Source organism: Musca domestica, unplaced genomic scaffold (assembly GCF_030504385.1).
Source record: "Musca domestica strain aabys unplaced genomic scaffold, Musca_domestica.polishedcontigs.V.1.1 10, whole genome shotgun sequence".
Classification (NCBI taxonomy): domain Eukaryota; kingdom Metazoa; phylum Arthropoda; class Insecta; order Diptera; family Muscidae; genus Musca; species Musca domestica.
Window position 1 is genome coordinate 11,021,384 of NW_026712115.1, and position 21,966 is coordinate 11,043,349.

A 21,966-nucleotide genomic window follows, 5' to 3' on the forward strand; every position below is an offset into this window, starting at 1 on the left:
TCTTTTGGAGTTCATATTACGCATGTAAGGGACTTAAAACCCTAAATCGGATGACACATATATATGGGAGCTATAGATATATCTGAACCGGAAGAGATGGTTTTTTACTACTTTATTTCTATTTCTTTAAGTATAGAATTATAATCCGACGATGGAATATGAATAAATGACAATTTCCAAATCTAAAATTGCAAAAATACATGTAGCAAAGAACTACCCTCGTACACCATAACGCTTATGCCACATCGTAAATGCGGAAAAGTCTATAATAAGATTGCAATTTAATATTCTTAGTTTTTGATTATTCCCGTTGAAAGATTTCAATTTTTCACTCATGTACAAACACACATTTTCACACGCACACATATACACACACATGTGTACGGGGAAAATTGAACAGGTTGCTTGTGTAAAACATAACCAAGTTGTCTGCTGTCTTTCTAACAATACTAAGCTTGATTAGTTCGTAAATCTTGAAACTGATATCCATGATGATCTTGTTTTCTTCTTTGGGATTTCGGTTAATGAACACACCTGAGAACTTTCCAAGTGAAATTATTTCTTTACGAGCTTACTTTAATGTGGTATGAAGAAATATAGGAAAGAACTCAAAGAAAATAGTTAAAATCAGAACTTCTGGATCATAGTTAAGCCGAATAGATAGAAAAAAATATATGTTGCATAAAGGAAAAACTAAATATTTTGAAATATTACAAATCCCTATTTTCTTTCAGGTTCCATAAGAACGTCACTCTTGGCTGGCACCAAATTCAACGTCACATGGCACTTGGCGTATCCTCACCGGGTAAGTTCATGCAATTGATTGACTGATCAATAGATCCCAGATTTTGCATATTTAATAATTATTAATTGATTAAAACTAATTTGTTATGTACAAGTTTTAAATATGAAATAGTATGGCTATATATTTTATTCCAAGTTTTCATTAAAACAAATTTTGTAATTTTAATTTTCGAAAAAAAAACTTATGAAAAGCCGAGCTCTACTGAACAATGCCCAAATATAATATATTAATATTACATATTTTTCAATTACAACAACTTGCAAAGATAAGCGACAAGAATGACCCAGCAACTAGCTATGCTAAATTCTATTGTTGGTCCAGCACTGGGCTGGGGCTTTTCCGTTGGTGGCACAGAGGTACTATTGTTATTTCCACCACCACCACCACTACCACCATCGGCTCTTACGCCATTGCAAGAACCCAATTCACTTGGATCACACATCTCACATTTTTCCGAAGCCAAACAAGCCCTCTGTTCTTCCAATGTTGAGGTACAACCACGTACTACACGATTGCCATCCTTGGTAGCAAAACAATACATGTTCGCGGTGCGACTTATGGGACAGCGAGTGGGTTGCAAAGCATCAACATTGTTGGAACATTTAGAGTCCTGGCCAAAAAAATCCTAATATTATTGTTGTTCTTTATGGATCTTCATCTCCTACTTACCGAACTCGAATCACATTGAACGCATTCGAATACATCGGCTGCCCATTTGTTGCAAAGATTTTCATTACACTTGTGGCACTCGGGAAGGTCATCAGCATCATCCGAATCACATTTGGTGCGTAAATGTTTTGCTAGATTTCCCAAGCAACCTTGAGCTTGAATTGTTGCTACAAATTCAAAAAAAAGAACGAATAAAAATATTTTCCAACTCCTCTCATATGAGCTCTCCTTCACAACTTACAGCCATCATAGACTGTGGCACAAATATCCACACCATTCGAACAGGTTTCCACACTTTTATATGTAGAGCGCAGGCAATTGATACCCTGGCATTGGTAACAGGAACGTTGCGCCGCAATCGAGTAAATTTGTAGAGTGGCAAACAGGAACAAAACCAGGAGTTTGTTTCCCCCACAAAAACGGCCGGTGGTTTGATGACCCAAAGCTAACTGCATTTTATGGCTTCCGAGAATGCATTGAAGGCAATACTCGCCACAGTATTGATAATATACACCGTGGTTACATACACTCAATTGAATTTTCAAATCGATAGAGATAGAGATTTCAAGTGGCCCCTTTTGAGAGTTGTTGCAATTGGCAATATATCTGTGTTTACATTAACCATATTGCCCGTGGCATTTGTCATCAGAACGAATATCAACCATGAAGATAAGAGCTCGAGAGTCAATTCTAACAAATCGTCATAGAGTGCTGTTGATTAATTCGCATTACATTCGCAGAAGGAAATTTTCCATGATTTCTAAAATTCCCGGCAATGGCAATAATTGTTTCAACCTTTCCCAATTTTTTTAGATAATCCAAATCGAAAATTTTTACTGTTCTCTGTGTAGGCACGGTTAGTTATTTCCAACAACAATTGTGAAACTCTACTGATCCCCGAAAGCTAAGTCTGTCTTCACGTCATTAAAATCTATTTGTATAGAGCTAGTAATTTGTAAAATTTTACTTCTTTTATCATAAACACACTATGTATGCCATACCGATCATCAACATATCAACGAGCTGGGTCCGTCTGTTCAAAAGAAACACAAACATTTTGGAGATAATAAGTATAAAATTAACGATTTTTGGAAATGACACTTCTGAGTTTTACATTGATGCTGATCTCGTTAACGTATAGATTCGAATATTTGAAATAAGGCAAAATATATACAGGAATCTAAGTTTTCAAATATTGTTAGCACGAAATTTCGCACAATCTCGTGGCTACGGCCAAAAACAGTTCCAAATCATTTTGCATAAAATTCTTGAAATAATGACAAGAATAAAATTAAGCCAAGACATAAAAAACACATATGCAAAAGTTTTTCAGATCTGAGGAAACATTTTACGAAAAATTAACAAAAATAAGTGAAAAAGAAGCTAAGTTCGGCTGGGTCGAACTTTTAATACCCTCCACCATTTGGAAGAAACTTGAAAATTTTCCAAAAATTTTCGAAAACTACCACTTAAATGAAAAACGTTACATGGGGACTATGCGAAGACGTGAACCTGCTTGAGAATTTCATGAATTTCAAAATTCAAGCCTAGACTAGACTTCAATATTGAAGTTTGATAAGAATTAATCAAATTTCGTAGGATTTTAAAATGTTAGTACGAATTTCGAAATCTCAACATAGGTCCCATCAATAGTTTATAAATTTCAACACCTTAGCTCTAAAAGTACAGAATTTTAGTACTATTAACACCGATTTAGTTCTTTAATTTAGTTAATTTTTCAAAAATGCAATATTATCTTATATCCTAAGTCAGTTGTGGCCTACATGTAAAATTTCAAGATTCCAGATTCAAAAGTGCATTTAATACTTTTGAAGTTTTAGTCTGGACCAAGTTTTCATACACCCTGTCCTTTTCGCACGCTTTATGCACGCAGTGATACCCATGTCAGATGTAAGCATTCAAACTTTACTTCTTCCACTTGGCACTTTTGGTATATTTTTAGGATAAATGAATTCAAAATTCAAAAAAAATTTTAATATTTTTACCTTCGTTGAACGAAAAGCTGAATTTGAAAATTTCCTTCCACGTTATGGCACACATATACAAGTTGGGGCAAATATAATCCTCCTATAAGAAAATGTTATTTTATATATTTGCCCCTAACGTCTTCCATGTCTGTAGCTATAAGACTGAAGGTAAAATTATGATGGAGTCACCATATAAGGGTATATTGTCAAGACAATTCATACATGGAAAATTTCTAAATTTATGTTTAAATATCCTCTCAGATGGATAAACATTGCTCTGAATTATTAACTTTCTTTTAATTCTCAAAATTTGTTTTGAGTCTTAAATAACAGGCGATTGTTTGTCATATGAATGATATCGTTCCAAATTATCCGTTTCAATATTTCGAAACATTTTTTTACCACCATTTCAATATAAAAAATTCCAATATTGCTAGTTTAAATTATAATTGATTTTAATTATTAACTCTCCTCTCTAATAATTGCTCTCCGCTCCACCCAGTGGTTAAGTATTTAGTTTTCAGTTGTTGTGATAAACAATGACATTTTTCTAAAATCACTTAGTTTTGAAAGTGTTTTATTGGTACTTTTAATGTAATCATTTATGCATTTTATTTGTTTTATTTTATGGTCAATTAATTAAAAGCGATGACGCTGGTTGTTGTGGGTATTGGATTACAAGTTTCTTCTTTAAACAATTATTAAACATTGTTTTTAATAATAGTTGTGTTCCAGAACATGCAATATAGTACGATATTGTACTATTTTTTACATATTTTACTTAAGTACACGAACATGTAAGAGAAGAAAAGAACAAATTCAAATATGAAATTCTCAATTTTTTACTATGTAAATTTTAATGGGTAAAAAATAGTAGTGACGTTGACAGCTTCCGATTGGCCGATATGTTGATTTGGAGAAATTGCCATGAAATTTTGACTAGTTTTACGTTCCCGTACTTTATGGACAAAGTAGTTCTCTCCAATCGAAATGCCTTGTTTTATCATTAGAATGAATTGGATCACAAAAATCTTTTTAAGTTTTGCACCTGCACATGCGTAATTTTTTGATCCCCAAAAATATATTTTGAAGGGAGTATCCGATTTGATCCTCCCACACAATGTCAAAATTTTCAAAGAAAATAATTTATTGCCCAGAAGGAGAAAGGATACTCCGATTTTGCCCCAACTTTGCGAATCCTAATATTTGCGTCAGTGCTAGGTCAGGTGCGAAAATGGACAATATCGGTCCACTCCATCAAATAACTCCCCCACAAGGGGTACAAATTTTGAATAATACAAGTCTTATAAAGTGTGATGTAAGATCCCGCTTGTCTTCAAATTTCACACATCCCAATAATATTGTTAACCCGAGCTCTGGTGTTAAGATGAAATATATCGGTCCACTCTTTCTGGTACCTCCCCACAAAAGGTGGAAATTTTGAATACTCATTTGAACATTAAAACGCGGAATAAATATCCGACTCCATTTAGACTTGGCACATCTGAATATTTCTATCAACACAGGATCTGTTATAAAAAACTGTAGAGATCGGACCATTCCTTCTGGTACCCCTCCCACAAAGGGTCAAGGTTTTAAATATCCAAAACGTTTATAAAATCCGAAATAATCATCAGGATCTCTTTATATTTCATACAACCCATTAATTCCACTAACAAAAGATCTGTTCTGAAGATGGTATATATCTATCCACTCCTTCTGGTACATCCCCACAAAGGTTTACAATTTTGAATATCTTAATGCATAGTTCAATATTTTTCAATATTTGGCAATTTATTGATGTGTGTTATTGAAATAAAAAAAAACACTAAAATGGCCTTGATTTTATACGCATTATAGCCTACTTAATGTACTACCAAAAAAATACAGTTCAACACTTTGTATCCATTAATGTGAATGAGTAATCAGAAAGCTGTCAAATGTCTTCCTACATGCGGAAGCTTAATGATACAGCCCAATATGTATGTATGTATTTTTGTGTGTTCCCGCACACAACCCTCTACAAATATTGACCTCGTATGTGTTTATTTTTGTTTTGTTAGTTACCATTGATTATTTTGATTTTGAGCCCAGATAAAAAATAGTACTCCAGAGCTGTGGAGAGTCTATCGAAAGATAAAACCATCAAGTGCTTTCGAATGCATCGCCAACATGATTAAGCTTTGGCAAAACAAATGGCATGAATTTATAAAAGACGGTGCACCGTCAGACCATACAAGGATACCGGTGTTGTCTAAAATTCTGTTCAGTTCAGCTACGAGCCAAAAATGCATTTGAAATTTGTTTTGTTATCAGTATTAGTTTTGGGTCTGTTGGACTCCATAACGGCCAATACGCCAAGGACTTGCTATTCATGCAAGGGTATCAACTGCATGCGCACCTCGGTGGCACCAACCAAACAATGTTCAGATCCCTTGGATTTTTGTGTCACCGTCTTTGAGAAATGTAAGTCAAACTAAATTTTCACAATAGTTCTTTAAAAAAAGGTTTCCCTTTAACCGTTTTATAGTCAATGTTGTGCAAAAGGGATGTTCGTATGAAGTACCAGAACATCTGCGTCGTCGCTGTGATGCCAACACTGCCGAATGCCATAAATGTAATACGGATCGTTGTAACAATTTGGGTCAAGCTGAATTCAAATGCATTCAATGCGACTCCAGCCAGGTGACAATTTTAAGAAACCAAAAACTTAATGCCAAATTCATATTGAAAATTTAATTTCTTCATCAGGACTCGAAATGTTCTTCAGCTCCAACTGATTTAGTGGCAACTCGCTGCGGATCACCAACTGCACCCAATTCCTATTGTTATGTCCAGTACGATGGCAATACGGTCAAGCGTGGCTGTTCAACAACTGTGGCTGATCAGCAATCCTGCTATGCCAATGCCAACTGTATGTTGTGCCTGGCTGGCGATATTAATGCCTGCAATGCTGCCGACTTTACACCCGGGTCCAGGGCTTACCGTTTGTAAATTTGTGGAGGGTTTGTGAATCATTAAAAATGTTTAAATTCAAAAACAAATGTAAAATAATTTAAATCAATATTGTTTTGAATTAATTTAATGAACTTGAATAATGCCATTTCTCGAGTTATTTAATGTTTCTGGATAAAATCTTAATCGGAAAATTTGTAATATCATTCGTCATACTTTTAATGGTAAAACTAGTAAAAAAGATAATTGCCAAATTCACACTGAGGGAAATGCTCTGCCCGGCACAATTGTAGAAGGTAGAACAAAGCTTCCTCCCAAATTCCATATTTTTCTTTTGGTGCCCCTATTCTGTCAAAACATAAACACTGTTTGTATATGTGCGTGTATTGTTTTGAATACAATAATTTGGAATTATTTCAAATTCAGTTGCAAAAAATGCTTATTTTCGAGGTTAACAAATTGTAAAATTTTGGGATAAAACTGTATTGTCTAACTATCTTAGATTCAATTTTGTGGAATAAAGCCAACATTCCATTCATGTTTTGTGGTATTTCCCCAAAAAAAATGTAAAATAAACAAAACCAATCTTCGCTTATTTAAAAGTCTATTTGACATTTAGGTTAGGTTATTTTTTTGAAGTTAAGCAACCTTTCTGAATGTGCAAAGGTTATAACCTTAAATAATCGAATCTTCCGACATTAGTCACTCGGGTTTTGTACTCAGGATAAAAACACCCAAATTGAGTTTTCTTACATATTTCAACCATACTAAAAGAATTCTTTCAACACCTAGGCTTTTACTACAAGTTCTAAAGCCTTGACTCTCAAGTCATCTAATTATACCCTTGCCGATACTAGTATCTAACTGATCCAAGAAGGTCAAAGCAGTTCTTGTCATCAAGACGTCTATTCTATCACCTTACGCCCTATCTGTTCTACGGATTCAACGTCGTCTGTTCTACTGATCCTTTTTATCTAATGAAGCGAAATGTCAAACCAGACAGGGAAGGCTGAGGCGATGATCAATTTAATAACCTACCGGAAGATTCAGAGAATAATTTCTTGGGAAAGACCACCATCTTTAAGATGCCAATATATCCAAAATAAAATCAAGTAAAAACATTAAGTTCTGCCATTGTGTTTCATTTTAAACTACAATGTATACAGTGTTCCGCCACTGATGCTAGAACCCATTAAGAACCACAAATATCAAGTTTTAGACAAATCCGCTGAAAAATGTGGCAAAACCATCAAAGTACTGAATATCGGGAGATACTGGTATATGAATATATATACTTTATGGGGTCTACAATGAATATTTAGAAGTGTTACAAACGGGATGACAAATTAAATATACCCTACTTTCCATGTTAGAGGGTATAACTAGCCTAAGTCTATACCACGAATACAGTCAAACCTCTTCAAAAATACTACCCTCAAATATTTAAGCCTGGTCTGAATCTATATTTAGATCTAGCTAAAACCTCCTAAAACTATCGTGGAATATGGCCTACATTAAACTTTAGGCACTTGCTAACGAAGTATCGACGGGTCTAGCAAAAGAACCAAAAATAATGCTAGCAGGGCATCATCGACATATATCAGGAGTTGACCGCCAGAGGGCTATGACCCGATGTAACAAGATAATATGTTATATAACATCCTCAAATACCTGCCAACAGGTTTGTCTATTAAGCCAAACGACTGGAATTTATATAAAATGTCATTATGCCCGACATAATCAAAACATAACCTAGCGATATCTAGATCCGCACATTCTGTCGAAGACTTTTCGAACTATGCTTTTCAAGTCGTTAAGGAATGGATTGGATGGCAGGATTTTCATTTCCTCGTCAAATTAAAGGATTCGTATAACTTTCCAAAATGCGACAACCGAAAAATAGGAATATAATTATCACACTGAGCGGGATTAGAGTCCCGCTTTAGTATGGGAACCATACCCTAGAATCAGGACTCAATTATAGTCCCTGTCCTATTTCAGAGCTATGTTGGGAATAACGGACTGGCTGCCGTGAAAGAGCGTCCAGATTTTGACATACCCACTATACAGCCAAAGAAATATGTTGTCCACGTAGAAGCCATTTAAAGTGATAGAACTGCTAAATGACACGATAGGAGAATGGTATGTAATCATCTCCAACGCCAATCTATTTTAACGCTTAATATAATCGGTATACTGATTATATTAAGCGTTAAAAACCCATGCTAAAACTATGACTACACCTGGTCCGCTCACATCTCAGTCCTACGTTCATCGGAACTGATCCAAAAACTAGTTGGGTCTGCGAGGTAACTGGCAGAATTTCGAACGGCCATTCGTGATAAAGCTTGTACATCAATCGTTTTCAAATCGCCGAACGTAGGTTTCAATGATCTGATCGAGGTCGTGAATAAATTGAGCATAAGTCAGAAGTAGGATTTTTCATTAAATTGAGATCCTCTTAAAAAAGTATTTTTGTACCCAAAATTTCTGTAAATTGACAGCATATGTTCCGATTATGTAACAAAAATTCTTGAAGGTCTAAGTTTTGATATATTGTACATATAACTGTACCTCCAATTATTTGGTATTTTGATGATTTTAGTTGTTGTTATCCACCGGGATTGTTTCAAATTTCATATTTTAAGTTCATAATGGGTGCTACAGCCTGTAACTGAAAATTCGGATAGCCCCCACATATCGCTAGATCCCTATATTCGATATTGTGATGATTTTAGCGTCATAATTCACCGAAATTGTTTAACATTTCATATTTGAATATGGTAATGGCCTATGACGAAATTAGCATTTACAGGTCCACGTCTTCGAATGGGCACAATATAACTGTAACTTCCAATTTCGGTATTTTTATGATTTTGGTAGCATTTTTCAACGATTTTTTTTTTTTTTTTTTTTTTTTTGGAAAATTGGCAAACTTTTTCTAAATGGTGATGGGTATTCAACGTTCAGCCCGGCTGAGCTCACTCCTTTTTTGCTTGTTATATCTCGTTTTGAAAATGAATAAACCTTTTAACAATGTTCATTTCTATTACTATTACACACCCTCTCAATCAAAATCGTATTCAATTTGTATAATTTACAATTTTGTAAATAAACTACATAGAGCAAATATAACAATAATAAACAAACTATTTGCAAAAATTTGATTAGCCCCACTGGACGTTGATGGTATCATTCCTCCATTACAAGCTCTGTCCGGGGTGGAAAGACACATTTCACATTGGTTGTCTTGTTGACATTTAAGTTGGTCCTCGAGGCGTGCCAAACAACCGCTTTCGCTGCGACCATTAGCAAGAGAACGATAATAACAATAGGTGTTGTCTCCTTCTGGCACTGGGCAGTGGTATTCCAGGCATTCTTTGTTCTAAAAAAAGGAAACAAAGAATTGTTTCTCTTTAGAGGAGGAGAGATTCTGAAATGTGGGTCCTATCTTACGTTCTTTGCACTGCAATGTATACACGTGGCTGCTCCCCGATTATTGCAGAGATTTCCAAAGCACATGTGGCATTCTTTACTGATCGGCCCATCGGTACATCTCTTAAGATGTTCCTCGGGAATGGATGTGAAACAACCTCTCTCAATTACGCTCACTGCCAAATTTTATTCCTTTTCTTATTTAAATTTCAAAAAAAAAAGTATTTAATAAAATCATTCTTACATCCACTGAAGATGGTAACACACTCATCCCATTTGTTGGCACAGACGGTTGTCTCATTGACCTTCGATGGTCTTTGACAGTTAATACCCTTGCAGGTATAGCATTCAAGTCCAGCAGCTATGTTCGAGAAGCCTATTATTATCGCAAAAACACTTAGTAGCCATGTCAAAGGAGTTGTCACACGAATGCACTGCATTTTTCGATTTGAGTGTTGATATAAGTCTAAAATATCCGACTCTAACAACTTATCTCGCTCGACACTGAAATAGAATGTCAATGAAAATTAAATTATTGCCGGAGATGCAAGTGCATCTATTCGAAAGCAAATGTCGCCATGAGTCGCCTTTTTGTGTATACTACGTCTTGCTTTAGTCTAGTTTTTTTTGCGTCTAGTTTTTACCGCCTTTGTTGGCTGTCTGTGAAACTCTGATCATTTAAGATCGTAAGTCAGCTGGTGAAGTTGATAGTTATTCTGGATGGAATTCCTTGTATTTAAGCTTGACATTGTTTTTAAATTCGTATGTCCGTTATTGAACGACGTTAATAGATATTTCTATTCAACTTAGAAGGAGCAAATTACCATTTTCCATATAACTTATACACATTTCCATATGTTTTTTTTTTTTTTTTTGTTCTTTTGGTTCAAATGTGATTTTATTGTATTTTCTAAAAAATTAAAATACTTAAAATACTTTTTACCGCAATTTTTTTTAATCCACGATAAAAAACAACACTTTTGATTAAATTATATTGTTTGGACGAAAATAGGACTCGATATTATCGAAAAGGTACATATGTACTTTACTCATGTATTTCACAACTGAAATACTGTCCATGTATCACATGACGTGTATAACTTTTATGTATGGAAAATTTGACACTGCATATGTAAAACCCTTATCGTCTGATAGCAACTTTAAAAAAGGACCAACACTTGATACCGATAACTCTAATGAAATCTGAAATATGTTGCCGATATTCATCAAACTTATCAATACATGGTGGGATAAAAAAACTGCAACAAAGTCAAGCGCCATAATATTTATTTATTTTTTTTTAATTTTATTGAATGAAAGCAAAAAATTTCGGAAATAGCATCAAATTTAAGAAAGAGTTTAGATTTGTTCAAATTATGGCCATCAAACGGCCAATGAAACCGTCACACACTGCCCGAATGTTGCTCTGCTGTATTTTGGCCCATTCCCGGCGAAGCGCACCCCTGAGTTAATCGACACTTTGGTATTTTTTAGTGCCAACCTTGCTTTCCAAAATACTCCAGACACAATAGTCCAACAGTTTGGTATCCGGAGATTTTAGTGGCCATTGTGCGCTGGAAATGAACCATTCATTTTGCAACCATTCTTGGGTAGCGCTAAGTCCTGTTGGAATATCCAAGGTCTGCGGCCAAAATGTTTGCGTGCCCAAGGCTTTAATACACCCTTCAGAATATTTTCGCTTAATATTCGGCATTTATTCTGATTAATACGAGCGGAGAGCGACCATCTGCTGTTATGGCGGCCCACACCATCACCATGGCCGGCACTTTAGTTCTGGTGGCCAACCGAAGCTGATCTCTTTGACAAGTAAACACGAGCATTTTGTTTGTTTACAAACTGCTGGACAACGAATGATTTCTCATCGGAGAAAACCAAGTTCGGCAGGTCACCACTTTCGGCCAAGCGAAGCTTTTTCTTTCTGTTGCGGTGTAAGTTCTTGCAATTTCAATGGCTTTATCCCGAGCTCATTTTTCAATATTTGCCGAGTGGAATATTGCGATATGTTCAACTCACGAGCCATTTTTCGGTCACTGCGACGCGGGTTTCGATCAAATCGCTTCTTTACTTTTCGAACCGTTTCTGCTGATGTTGCTGTTTTCTTCCGTCCACTTCCTTGACGTCGGTCTACGCTACCAGTATCACGGTAACGAGCGATGGCACGAGACACACAAAGATTTATTCACATTTAAATGATGGAGTTCTCTAACGATAGCCATTTGTGGTTTTCCAGCTAAATATAAAGAAATTCACGCCTGAATTCCATCACCAATAACTTTATTTCTGGAAAATTCTCACCAAAATGCTTTAATACGCTCATAAACAATATAATGAGCTGTCACTGGAATAATTTTAACAGCTGTCGAACGAGTGACTTAAAAATGGCAGTTGTCTGAAATTGATTGCAGTTTTTTCATCTCACCCTGTATATATAACATTTTCTTAACGTAAAGATGGGATATATCGGTTCACTTTCTCTTGTACCTCCTGACACATATCTTTGCATATCGCAATATCTGTATTCAACTTAGATTAGCTGCGACAATATCGGTCCATACTTCCATTACCTCCCCTACTAAAGTTCAAAATTTTAAATAATTATAACTCTCAATTGGGTCCAAAATTAAGTAAAATACGAAGGCATAGATCTGTCGGCAAAATCTACTGAGACATTTGAACATATTTCTTGAGTGGGAAACAAACTTAAAGGTCGTATGTAATATACATCCATTTTATCTGACATACGTACACTCAAAACGGCCTATTTTCTTTGCTTTAAATCTCTGAATATTTTTGTTTGGGAATACAGATAACTTCATATCCTGACAGTATTTCGAATATTCAAGCATATCCCTTTTCACTTGTATGACCGGGTAATTTTAAATATAGTATTGTCTCTTCTAACGTTAGCCAATCTCCATCCCTAGTTCATTTAGAGTTTTTCATGGGATATTTTCCCCACTTAGTTCCGAATTTGTAAAGCGCCGCGAAATGACATCTCCAAATGGTAGCGCCCACGATCAAATTAATAAAATTACAATGTGAGACTGAGACTGATAATAGATGATTTTTTGCTGACGATAATAGACACAATGGAAGATTTATATGAAAAACGATGATGTGACACATCCTCCAACAACAATTTGTTGTTTATCGAGTTGGAAAAAATCAACAAAAATTATGGAAATTGAATACAATGGGAACGAACAACTACAACCAACAAATCACAAACTGTAACTACACCCAAGGAAAAATCCACGAATTGCATTTGTTAAACGGCAGTGATTAAATTTAAAGTCTACCAAATAATGAGCTTTTAAAGTACAATTAGGTATTGGTAACTACTTATGGAATAGTATTCTTAAGATTTTTTTAAGATGCATATGTCATAGAACATAAGTACTTACCAAACTCTCAGCAAGAGCAGTGGAATCAGCACTTCTACTAAATAGAAAGAATGAGTTCTGATTGGCTCTTTCAGTTAGATGTCTATAACAAAACGTAATTAACATATTTTTTTATACCCTACACATTGAAAAGGAGGGTACATTACCTTTGTCGTTCCGCTTGTAACATCCCTAAATATTCGTCATAGACCCCATATTGTATATATATATTCTTAGTCAGCATAAAGTTCTAAGTCGATTTAACTATGTCCGTCTATCTTTGGAAATCACGGTACAGCCCACATTGTTTGACGTAGAGATTCAAAACTTGGAAGAACAATCTGTATTGTGTCTAGGATGGTTATTATTGGAAATGAGATATATCAGTCAACATTTTAGTATGGTCGCCATATAACGGTACCTTTCGATATTCGGTATTTTAATCATTTTCGACACATTTTTTCACGGATTTGTCTAAAAATGGTATTTTTAGCACAGGTTCTCCGGTGGCTCGACATTGTATGTATAGGTCCACGTTTTTGTATAGTTCCCATATAACGGTACCTCCCGATATTCGATATTTTTCCTCGGATTTATCTAAAAATTGGTATTTGTAGTTCGTAATAGGTTCTAGCTAGCAGGTTTTCCTATAGCGCACATATAACGATATCCACCAATATTCGTTATTTTGATAATCCTAGTCACATTTACCCACGAAATTGTTTCAAATTTGATATTTAAGAAGATTAAGTAGATGACAATCCTTGAAGTATAAAATTGTCTATAGAGGTTCCCGTTTTGGTATGACCTTTAAATTTCGTACATCTCAATATTTTCACTCCTTCTGGTACCTGATAAAACGCGATATAAGCATCAAATTCCTTTCAAATAAAAAATTAAAATATTACGATGTGTCGAGTTTGAAAGGAACTACTACATCCGGCACTTCCCGCCAATGGGTTATAGAACGCAAAATAAACATCCGATTCTCTTCAAATTTCACACACACGTTATGTGGTGAGAAGATGGGATATATTTAATCGACGTTATTCACCGGAAATGTTTCAAATTTGGTATTTGAAGTTCGTAAGGTATACTGCAGCCAATGACAGAAAATTGTTTGTGGAGGTCCACGTCTTCGTATAGCCCCCATATTACGGTATCTCCCGATATTCGGTATTTTGATGATTTTAGCGACATTGTTCACCGGAATTGTTTCAAATTTGGTGTTTGAAGTTCATAATGGATACTACAGCCTATGACAGAAAATTGTCTGTGCATGTCCACGTCTTCGTATAGCCACCATATAACGGTACCCCCGATATTCGGTATTTTGATGATTTGAGCGACATTATTCCCCATTTTTTTTTTTTTTTTTTTTTGAGTTTCGCATTTGTATATTCTAATGACTTATGAGAAAACTTACCTATGCAGGTCCACGTTGTCGTACATACCCTAATATACGGCTACATTAACAGAATTTTTAACGGATTTTATTTTTTTGAAAATTGCCAAATTAATTCCAAAAGGTGGAGGGTATTCAAAGATCGGCCCGACCGAACTTACTGCTTTTTTACTTGTTCAATTTTTTTTTGATAAAATTCAAACTCATTTGGGTTGCCACAAACAGCACAACTCCTAAGAATTTAAATAAACCAGTAAAGAAAGTCCTAAAGTCGGGCGGGGCCGACTTTATCTTACCCTACACCACTTTGCTAATTTAGTAGAGCTCCGCATAACAATTAAAAGTTTTTATGGTAGAATTCAATCATACACGCTATGATTAAAGGCATTTGTATCTTTTAAATTCCGACTTGTATTGCCCATTTGATATATATGGCATATGGATATTTGGCATACTTATTTTCAGGTCCAATCTGATCGTATGTGAAAAATTCCATACTATTCGGGCTGATATTACACGTTTGGTGCACAATAAAAGGCAAATCGGACGAAGATATATATGGGAGGGTTCGTCCTTAGGCCAAACAAATGATTTGTGCGAAATTTCATTAGGATCGGGTAATAAATGCGAACTGTACTTTGTTCACAAAAATACATGGACTGACGGACATGCATAAATCGACTCAGAATGTGATTCTATTCAGATCAAATGGAAATATGGGTCTATCTCGTTTCGTTTTGTCTGTTACAAACAAATGCACAAAGACATAATACCCTGATCAACTTGTGGTGTAGGGTATAAAAATTAACAAAATTATGGTTATAAAAAACACTGGCATATCAAAGGTTTTCGGAAATGAACGAGAACTATCAAAACTTTTATATAAACTCAAATTAACACGAATACATTCGAATACGAACGATTCGGGCTTTGCATCAAACTAAGGTCAGTTGCGAAAATCAAAAATATCGTTCTCTGCCTTTACTAAAAAAAATTGTCATAAATGATTTTTCAACGATTTCCCAGCTATATGAATCTTGGACTGCAGATGCGCACACCACTTCTAAATACGCAGAGCTATTTAGGGTATCGACCCGCCTGACTTTCGTCGTTTCCCCATTTCTTTTTCGCATACCTTGTTTCCATTGAAAATTAACTTTGAAAACATTTTTAAACTTTCGTCGCATGGCAAAACATTGCAGTTAATTTTGCATCGTATTTGTAACACCCTTTATCCCAAGATTGCTTCGCTAATTTCATGCTGCTGATTATGACACAGACTCATTGTTTTAACATTCATTATTTTGGTAACGGCTTTCCTCTTCCGCCATCCGAAGTTCTAGCGTCAGAGTGTGTGTGGCCGTTGCAAAACTGTTGTTGGTGGTTTTAAAACCTTACCACATATCGCCTTCTCTTCTGCAAAAAGCAAAAATCAGTACCACGATGATGGCAGATTGGGTGGTGTCTTGGTGTAGGGCAGTAAACACTGAGTGCAAGCTCATTAATTGAGGTACTGCCTGAAAATGGGGTTTTTGGCATTCTAGACGTTACATTTTGCCGTAAATGGAGGTCGACGACAACATAACATTATTTTCATAGACTTGAAGATTTTTAGTCGCTCGTTGAAGTTCATTAAAACTTAAGCTGGCATGCTAACAAAATTAAAAATTTTCAAACTTAAGTAGTCTAATTAGATGTGAGCATGTCAGGGGAATGTTTACATGGTATCGCCTGTTACAATGCGTTTGAAAGAGCCATCAGTGAGAAGAGTTTTAGTAACGAGTACTCCCTTTTTATTACTTGCAGGGTGGCTATCGCCTACAACTATTGGATAACTTTGAGAGGCCAATGATTGAGCTGACTCCGCAAGGTGATAGTAGTGGTTTTCTAAAACACGATTCCACGTAAGTACCCCTCCGACAATGGCCGATAGAGAAGATTTCCTTTATTATTACAATTTTGTTTTAGTGCCCAAAGCCATGAAGTGTCACTGCCCGCTGATATGGAGTGTCGCAACTGTTCCATACGTCTGCTACGACAAGCTGTGGAATGGTCAACGGACTATCTCTTCTGGTCCTGTGCCGATATTGATATTCTTACTCGTAAAGATTTTAGGGAAACTTGCTCAGGTAATGGCAAATATTTCCCCTCTCGCTGCAAATGCGAAAAGGGTTTCTATGGACCCCAGTGCCAATACAAGGACGAGTGTACCAGCAATGCCGATTGTGGCATCCAAGGGAAATGTATTGACATTCAGGGAACAACTTTGCCACGTAAGCAATGTTTCTGTAATTTCGGTTGGTTCGGACCCAGCTGTAACAAGAGATCGCCCTACAAAACCACGGAAATGGACCTGTCTGCCTACTCGATGAAACAACTGTCGCCTGACTATCAGATGTACTGGCGTCTGATGGAAGAGCAAAAAGAAATTGAAATTGTACTGAAAGTGAACAGTACAACATGGGTTGGTGTTGGCTGGAGACCACGATCTTCGACAAAGGAATGTAAGAATTTCCCCCTGATTAGAGATATTGGGGATTTGACCACAACCATTGAAAGTTCCGGTTCCGGTTCAGCTTCTGCAGAACCTGAACCAAAATCTGAACCCGAACCATCATCAGAGCCCGAACCCAAGTCGGAACCCGAACCATCCTCTGAGCCGGAACCAAAATCAGAACCAGAGCCCGCCTCCGAACCTGAACCCAAGTCAGAACCCGAGCCTTCTTCGGAGCCCGAACCCAAATCAGAGCCAGAACCATCTTCGGAACCTGAACCAAAGTCAGAGCCTGAACCAAAATCAGAACCAGAACCCCAATCTGAACCAGAGCCTACTTCAGAACCCGAACCTCAATCTGAACCAGAACCTTCGTCCGCCACAAAATCTAAACGTGAAACTCATTTTGAAGATGATGCAAGACGCCGTAGACGCGATGTACCAGGTAAGTGCAATCAGTTTTGTTTTCTTTTTCCCGTCTCAATTTTCCTCAATACAATACAGTGCTTAGAATACATTACATTGCACAGTATTGCACCGCTGCACCTTTGCTTACAATTTGCACATACTCTGAAAACGCTTTCTCTCTCTCCCTCTTAATAATTCTGAACAAATATTGAACAGATACACAATATGAGCCACAGTCACATCCCGAACCCACATCTGAACCTGAACCAAAATCCGAACCGGAACCCACCTCGGAACCTGAACCAAAATCGGAACCGGAACCAGAACCATCCTCTGAACCGGAACCAAAATCGGAACCGGAGCCAACTTCAGAACCAGAACCTCAATCGGAACCTGAACCATCATCCGAACCAGAACCAAAATCAGAGCCGGAACCATCATCGGAGCCTGAACCCAAATCTGAGCCGGAACCATCGTCGGAGCCTGAACCCAAATCTGAGCCGGAACCATCATCTGAACCCGAGCCCAAATCAGAGCCCGAACCTTCATCTGAGCCAGAGCCAAAGTCAGAACCGGAACCCTCATCTGAACCAGAGCCAAAGTCGGAACCAGAACCTACATCTGAACCCGAGCCCAGATCAAATGGCAGACCAAAACCGAAGCCATTCTCCAAACCCGAACAGGAACCCTCTGCTGAGCCCGAACCCAAGTCTGCACCTATCAAACAAAATGTTGCACCACAAAAGAAAAACCCAGGTATATTTTCATTCATCGAACACTAACACACACACATAACACATTGCTTCGCTCGTGAAAACTCCTACAAATTCTCGGAGTTGTCACACATCCACGAACTAACCCCCAACCGAACGCTGTGACACCCTCGCAAAATACCAATATTTTCACTTGGTATTAAAAGATTGTTGTTATTCTTCTTCCTTTTCCAGATGCCAAGTACAAACTGAATCCCTACACACCTCGTCACGATTTCAATCCCATGGACTGCACCGATGTGATCATCGGCACTGCTCGAGGCATGGCCAGTCGTGTGGGCGACTACTACAGCAGAGACAGATCGACTCCAAAACTTGATGAAGTGTTTGGCGGCAAACAGGATCTGACTCTGGCCACAGGCTACGAAAAGGATGGTGTCACAACGATTATATTCCGCAAGAAACTTACAGCCAGCGAGCCCACAGATCACTCCTTGACCGATACTTTGACCCATGTCATTTGGGCCAAGGGTCAGGAATTGAACAACTATGTTCACATACCAGCCTCTGGCATGGAAACCGATATGGCCGCCATGAAAGAGTTCTATTATCCGGATGAATTGAAATACCATGGCCACAACATGCAGCGGGGTGTTGCCCTAATCAATTTCTTCGGTAAGTTTCGCTGAAACTATTTAAATTGCCCGAAGCTGTAATTAACGAAAAAATGTTATTTTAGAAAAAGAAAAACCCAAAACAGTCGATGGTATGCCCGATGAATCGGCCAATGTTTTGGACAACGATTGCTTTGGCCACTGGAAATATCCTGCAAGTTGTTCACCTCAGAATCACACGTGCGAATACTATGTCTCGTGGGAGACGATTGGTCGCGGTGACGAAATGCGTTGGCACATTGAAACTTCAAACACCCAGACCTGGACTGGCATTGGATTCAGTAACGATGAGAAGATGTCTCAAACGGATTCCATAATTGGTTGGGTTGATCGCAATGGACGCCCCTTCCTCATGGACACCTGGATTAATGGTTATTCTTCTCCTAAGCTGGACGACCGTCAGGATCTTTACAATGCCGAGGGTCGCATAGAGAAGGGTGTTACCATTTTGGAATTTACCCGCAAAAGAATTAGCAATGATGCTCAGGTAAGGGGGTTGGGGGTGTATGAAGCTACCAATTATTGGAAAATTTAACATTCTCAGTATATCTCAGCATAATTAATGAGAGTAGTGACTGATTTATGCACGCCCAGACGAAACGACTATGACTACAATCGTGGAATTTGGCATAAGGATCGCTTTTGGTGCAATGGAGTACAATTTTGAAAATTCGAGCCAGAAGGATACAAAAAATAGCCTATTGTTCAAAGCCATATGCCAATGTTATTGAGCAGTCGGTTAAAGCTAGAAATCCTGATTTTTGTATGTGGGTTGGCCAATTTCAAAATATTGAGGAATTTGGTGTGAGGGTATGGTTGGGATTGTGAAGATTGGGACATGAAAAAAACGAAAAACAATAAAAAGTACTAAATATCTTTGAGTTGGTATTGAGTGATAGCAATTTGAAATTTCGTACCTAGGTTTGCCTGTGATGAATATAATTGTGTGGAAAAAGTTCTTAAATGTAATAAATATGCATATGAGGAGACCGACTATACCTGGAATGTTGGAATTTGATATGAATGTCACAAACCGCACAGGCAATATTTTACCAAGGGCTTTATTTCCTTAAAAGCTGAACTACAGACAATTTGGGCCGGAAATATGGCTAAAACATTTAGAATATCTTTGATAGGTCAATGCTGTTATATGGGGGTTCACAGAATGTGCACCCATCTTCGAACTTAACCTATCTATGGATTTGTTCGAAAGATATTAAGATTACAACAGACAGACGGGCACCGTCAGATCAGAAACCATTTTTTATACTCAGCCTTATGACAACAGAGGGTATATATCATTTGTCGAAACAACGGTCTTAGACCCTAGGTCTCTTTGGACAAAATACGTTTCAGGTCATTTGGAGTCGATGTAAGGTTGTCCGTCTGTCCGGACTCTCGAAGGGAGTATCCGATTTGATTCAAACTTGGTACATCGTAATATTATTGTCAAACTTGAATGTAGTTCGAAGATGGGTAATATCGGAGCACTCCTTCTGATACCTCCCCCACTAAAAGTCAACATTTGCACAGAAAATAATTTACCGTATAGAACAAGAAAGGATCCTTAGATTTTGTGCACAATTTGCAAATCCAGTATCAGTGCTATGCCAGGTGCGAAAATGGACAACATCGTTCCACTTCATAAAATACCTCCTCCAAAATAGGTTATAAATTATTATAGCTCTCATAAAACTCGAATTTTAAATATCGGTTCACCCCTTCTGGTACTATCCCACAAAGGAGTCAACATTTTCAATAACCGTGAAGGTCATAAAAGAAATGAGCATCCGATCATTTTCAAACTCTGCACATCACAATATTTCTATCGTCACAAGATCAGGTGTGAAGTTGGAATATACCAGACCACTCCATCTGGTAACCCCGCCCACAACGCACAGTGGTTGAGGTCGTATGGGAACAGCGGCTAAAAATACTTTCAGTGCAGATATCAATATGAATCTTTGGTTATGGTACCTTGATGGGATAAATATAAAAAATGTGACAAAATGGATATGGTCGATGCATGTTTTGGCATGGTCCCCATATAACGTACCTCCCGAATAAGGGTTATTTGCCCAATTCTTGTCACATTTCTACACCAGATTGTAATGTTATTTGACATTTTACGTTCTAAGGAGCTAAAAATAATCTTACTGAAAATTATTTGGAACAGCCCGCCATCAAGTAGAGTCCCTTGTAAGGTACCTCCAAAAATAGAAGCATTTTTCATACAAATCAAGTCCAAATTTGATTATTTTTTGTAAACAAAATAAAATAACAATTTAATGTAAAATTAAATCAAAGATAAATTTTGCACAAATAATTAGTTTGACTTAAGGCCCTATTGAACTTGGATATAACCGGTCAAAATTTAGGTATAGGTCCCATATATATTCATCCAATTTGCCTTAAATTGTGCACCAAACATGTAATATCAGCCCAAATAGCATGGAATATACGTACGACCAGATGGGACCTGAAAATAGGTATGCAAAATTTGATCGAAATCGGTTCAGATATATATATAGCTCCCATATATATTGTTCATCCGATTTGTCATTTTTGTCCTCCTTATTGTGCACCAAACGTGTAATATTAGCCCAAATCAAATTTAGATATAGCTCTCATATATATCTATCCGATTTCAAGTTAATTGTACACCAAATGGATAATACAAGCCCGAATTGAAAAGGCACAAATGCCTCGACAAATTTAATAGAAATCGATTCAGAGGAGGATATTCCTCCCATATATAACTTCCTTTGGACTTTTAATTATTACTATAATCATTGTTGGTATGATTTAATTCTCACAAATTCCCCATTAAAACCTTTATTTGTTATGTGACGCTCTACTATAAATATGCAAAGTGGTGTAGGGTATCATGAAGTCGGCCCCGCTCGACTTTAAGACTTTCTTTACTGGTTATTGTTTGGTAACGTTCGCTGTCCCATTATAAAAGGGTCAGAGCTCAGAAGAAGACGGTTAATAAGATCTGTGTTTGTTGAAACAC

At 37.0% G+C, this 21,966-nt stretch overlaps 3 protein-coding genes across 6 annotated transcripts in view; 2 read left to right on the plus strand and 1 right to left on the minus strand.

The window, feature by feature from the left end:
* The window catches only part of LOC101899822 (uncharacterized), a 109,637-nt gene that overhangs the window by 75,271 nt on the left and 12,400 nt on the right, over positions 1 to 21,966 (plus strand). For 3 of the 4 annotated variants that reach the window (XR_009342893.1, XM_059126444.1, XM_059126445.1), the window contains 6 exons: positions 735 to 805; positions 16,468 to 16,565; positions 16,630 to 17,600; positions 17,780 to 18,319; positions 18,511 to 18,951; positions 19,016 to 19,437. Coding sequence is in view for 3 of the 4 variants with exons in the window: in XM_059126444.1 (XP_058982427.1) it covers positions 735 to 805; positions 16,468 to 16,565; positions 16,630 to 17,600; positions 17,780 to 18,319; positions 18,511 to 18,951; positions 19,016 to 19,437 (2,543 nt within the window). In the remaining variant the exon portion in view is untranslated. The remainder of the gene's footprint in view (positions 1 to 734; positions 806 to 16,467; positions 16,566 to 16,629; positions 17,601 to 17,779; positions 18,320 to 18,510; positions 18,952 to 19,015; positions 19,438 to 21,966) is intronic. The other variant, XM_059126446.1, reaches the window with a different exon arrangement.
* On the plus strand, positions 5,695 to 6,565 carry LOC131804095 (uncharacterized). The gene is made up of 3 exons (XM_059126462.1): positions 5,695 to 5,928; positions 5,993 to 6,147; positions 6,214 to 6,565. Exons 1-3 carry the CDS (start codon positions 5,751 to 5,753, stop codon positions 6,454 to 6,456), a joined length of 576 nt encoding a protein of 191 aa, XP_058982445.1. The 5' UTR covers positions 5,695 to 5,750; the 3' UTR covers positions 6,457 to 6,565.
* LOC131804093 (uncharacterized) lies at positions 9,446 to 10,355 on the minus strand. Its single transcript, XM_059126455.1, has 3 exons — positions 10,097 to 10,355; positions 9,874 to 10,028; positions 9,446 to 9,802 (listed from the first exon to the last, which is right to left on the minus strand). The coding sequence occupies exons 1-3, from the start codon at positions 10,290 to 10,292 to the stop codon at positions 9,515 to 9,517; spliced, it is 639 nt and encodes a 212-aa protein (XP_058982438.1). The 5' UTR covers positions 10,293 to 10,355; the 3' UTR covers positions 9,446 to 9,514.

Coding starts and splice junctions, on each gene's coding strand:
- LOC131804093 (XM_059126455.1), bottom strand. CDS start 10,292: ATGCAGTGCATTCGTGTGACAACTCCTTTGACATGGCTACTAAGTGTT. Junction 10,029..10,096: donor TGTTACCATCTTCAGTGGAT/GTAAGAATGATT, acceptor AAAATTTGGCAG/TGAGCGTAATTGAGAGAGGT. Junction 9,803..9,873: donor TACATTGCAGTGCAAAGAAC/GTAAGATAGGAC, acceptor TCCTTTTTTTAG/AACAAAGAATGCCTGGAATA.
- LOC131804095 (XM_059126462.1), top strand. CDS start 5,751: ATGCATTTGAAATTTGTTTTGTTATCAGTATTAGTTTTGGGTCTGTTG. Junction 5,929..5,992: donor TGTCACCGTCTTTGAGAAAT/GTAAGTCAAACT, acceptor ACCGTTTTATAG/TCAATGTTGTGCAAAAGGGA. Junction 6,148..6,213: donor TTCAATGCGACTCCAGCCAG/GTGACAATTTTA, acceptor TTTCTTCATCAG/GACTCGAAATGTTCTTCAGC.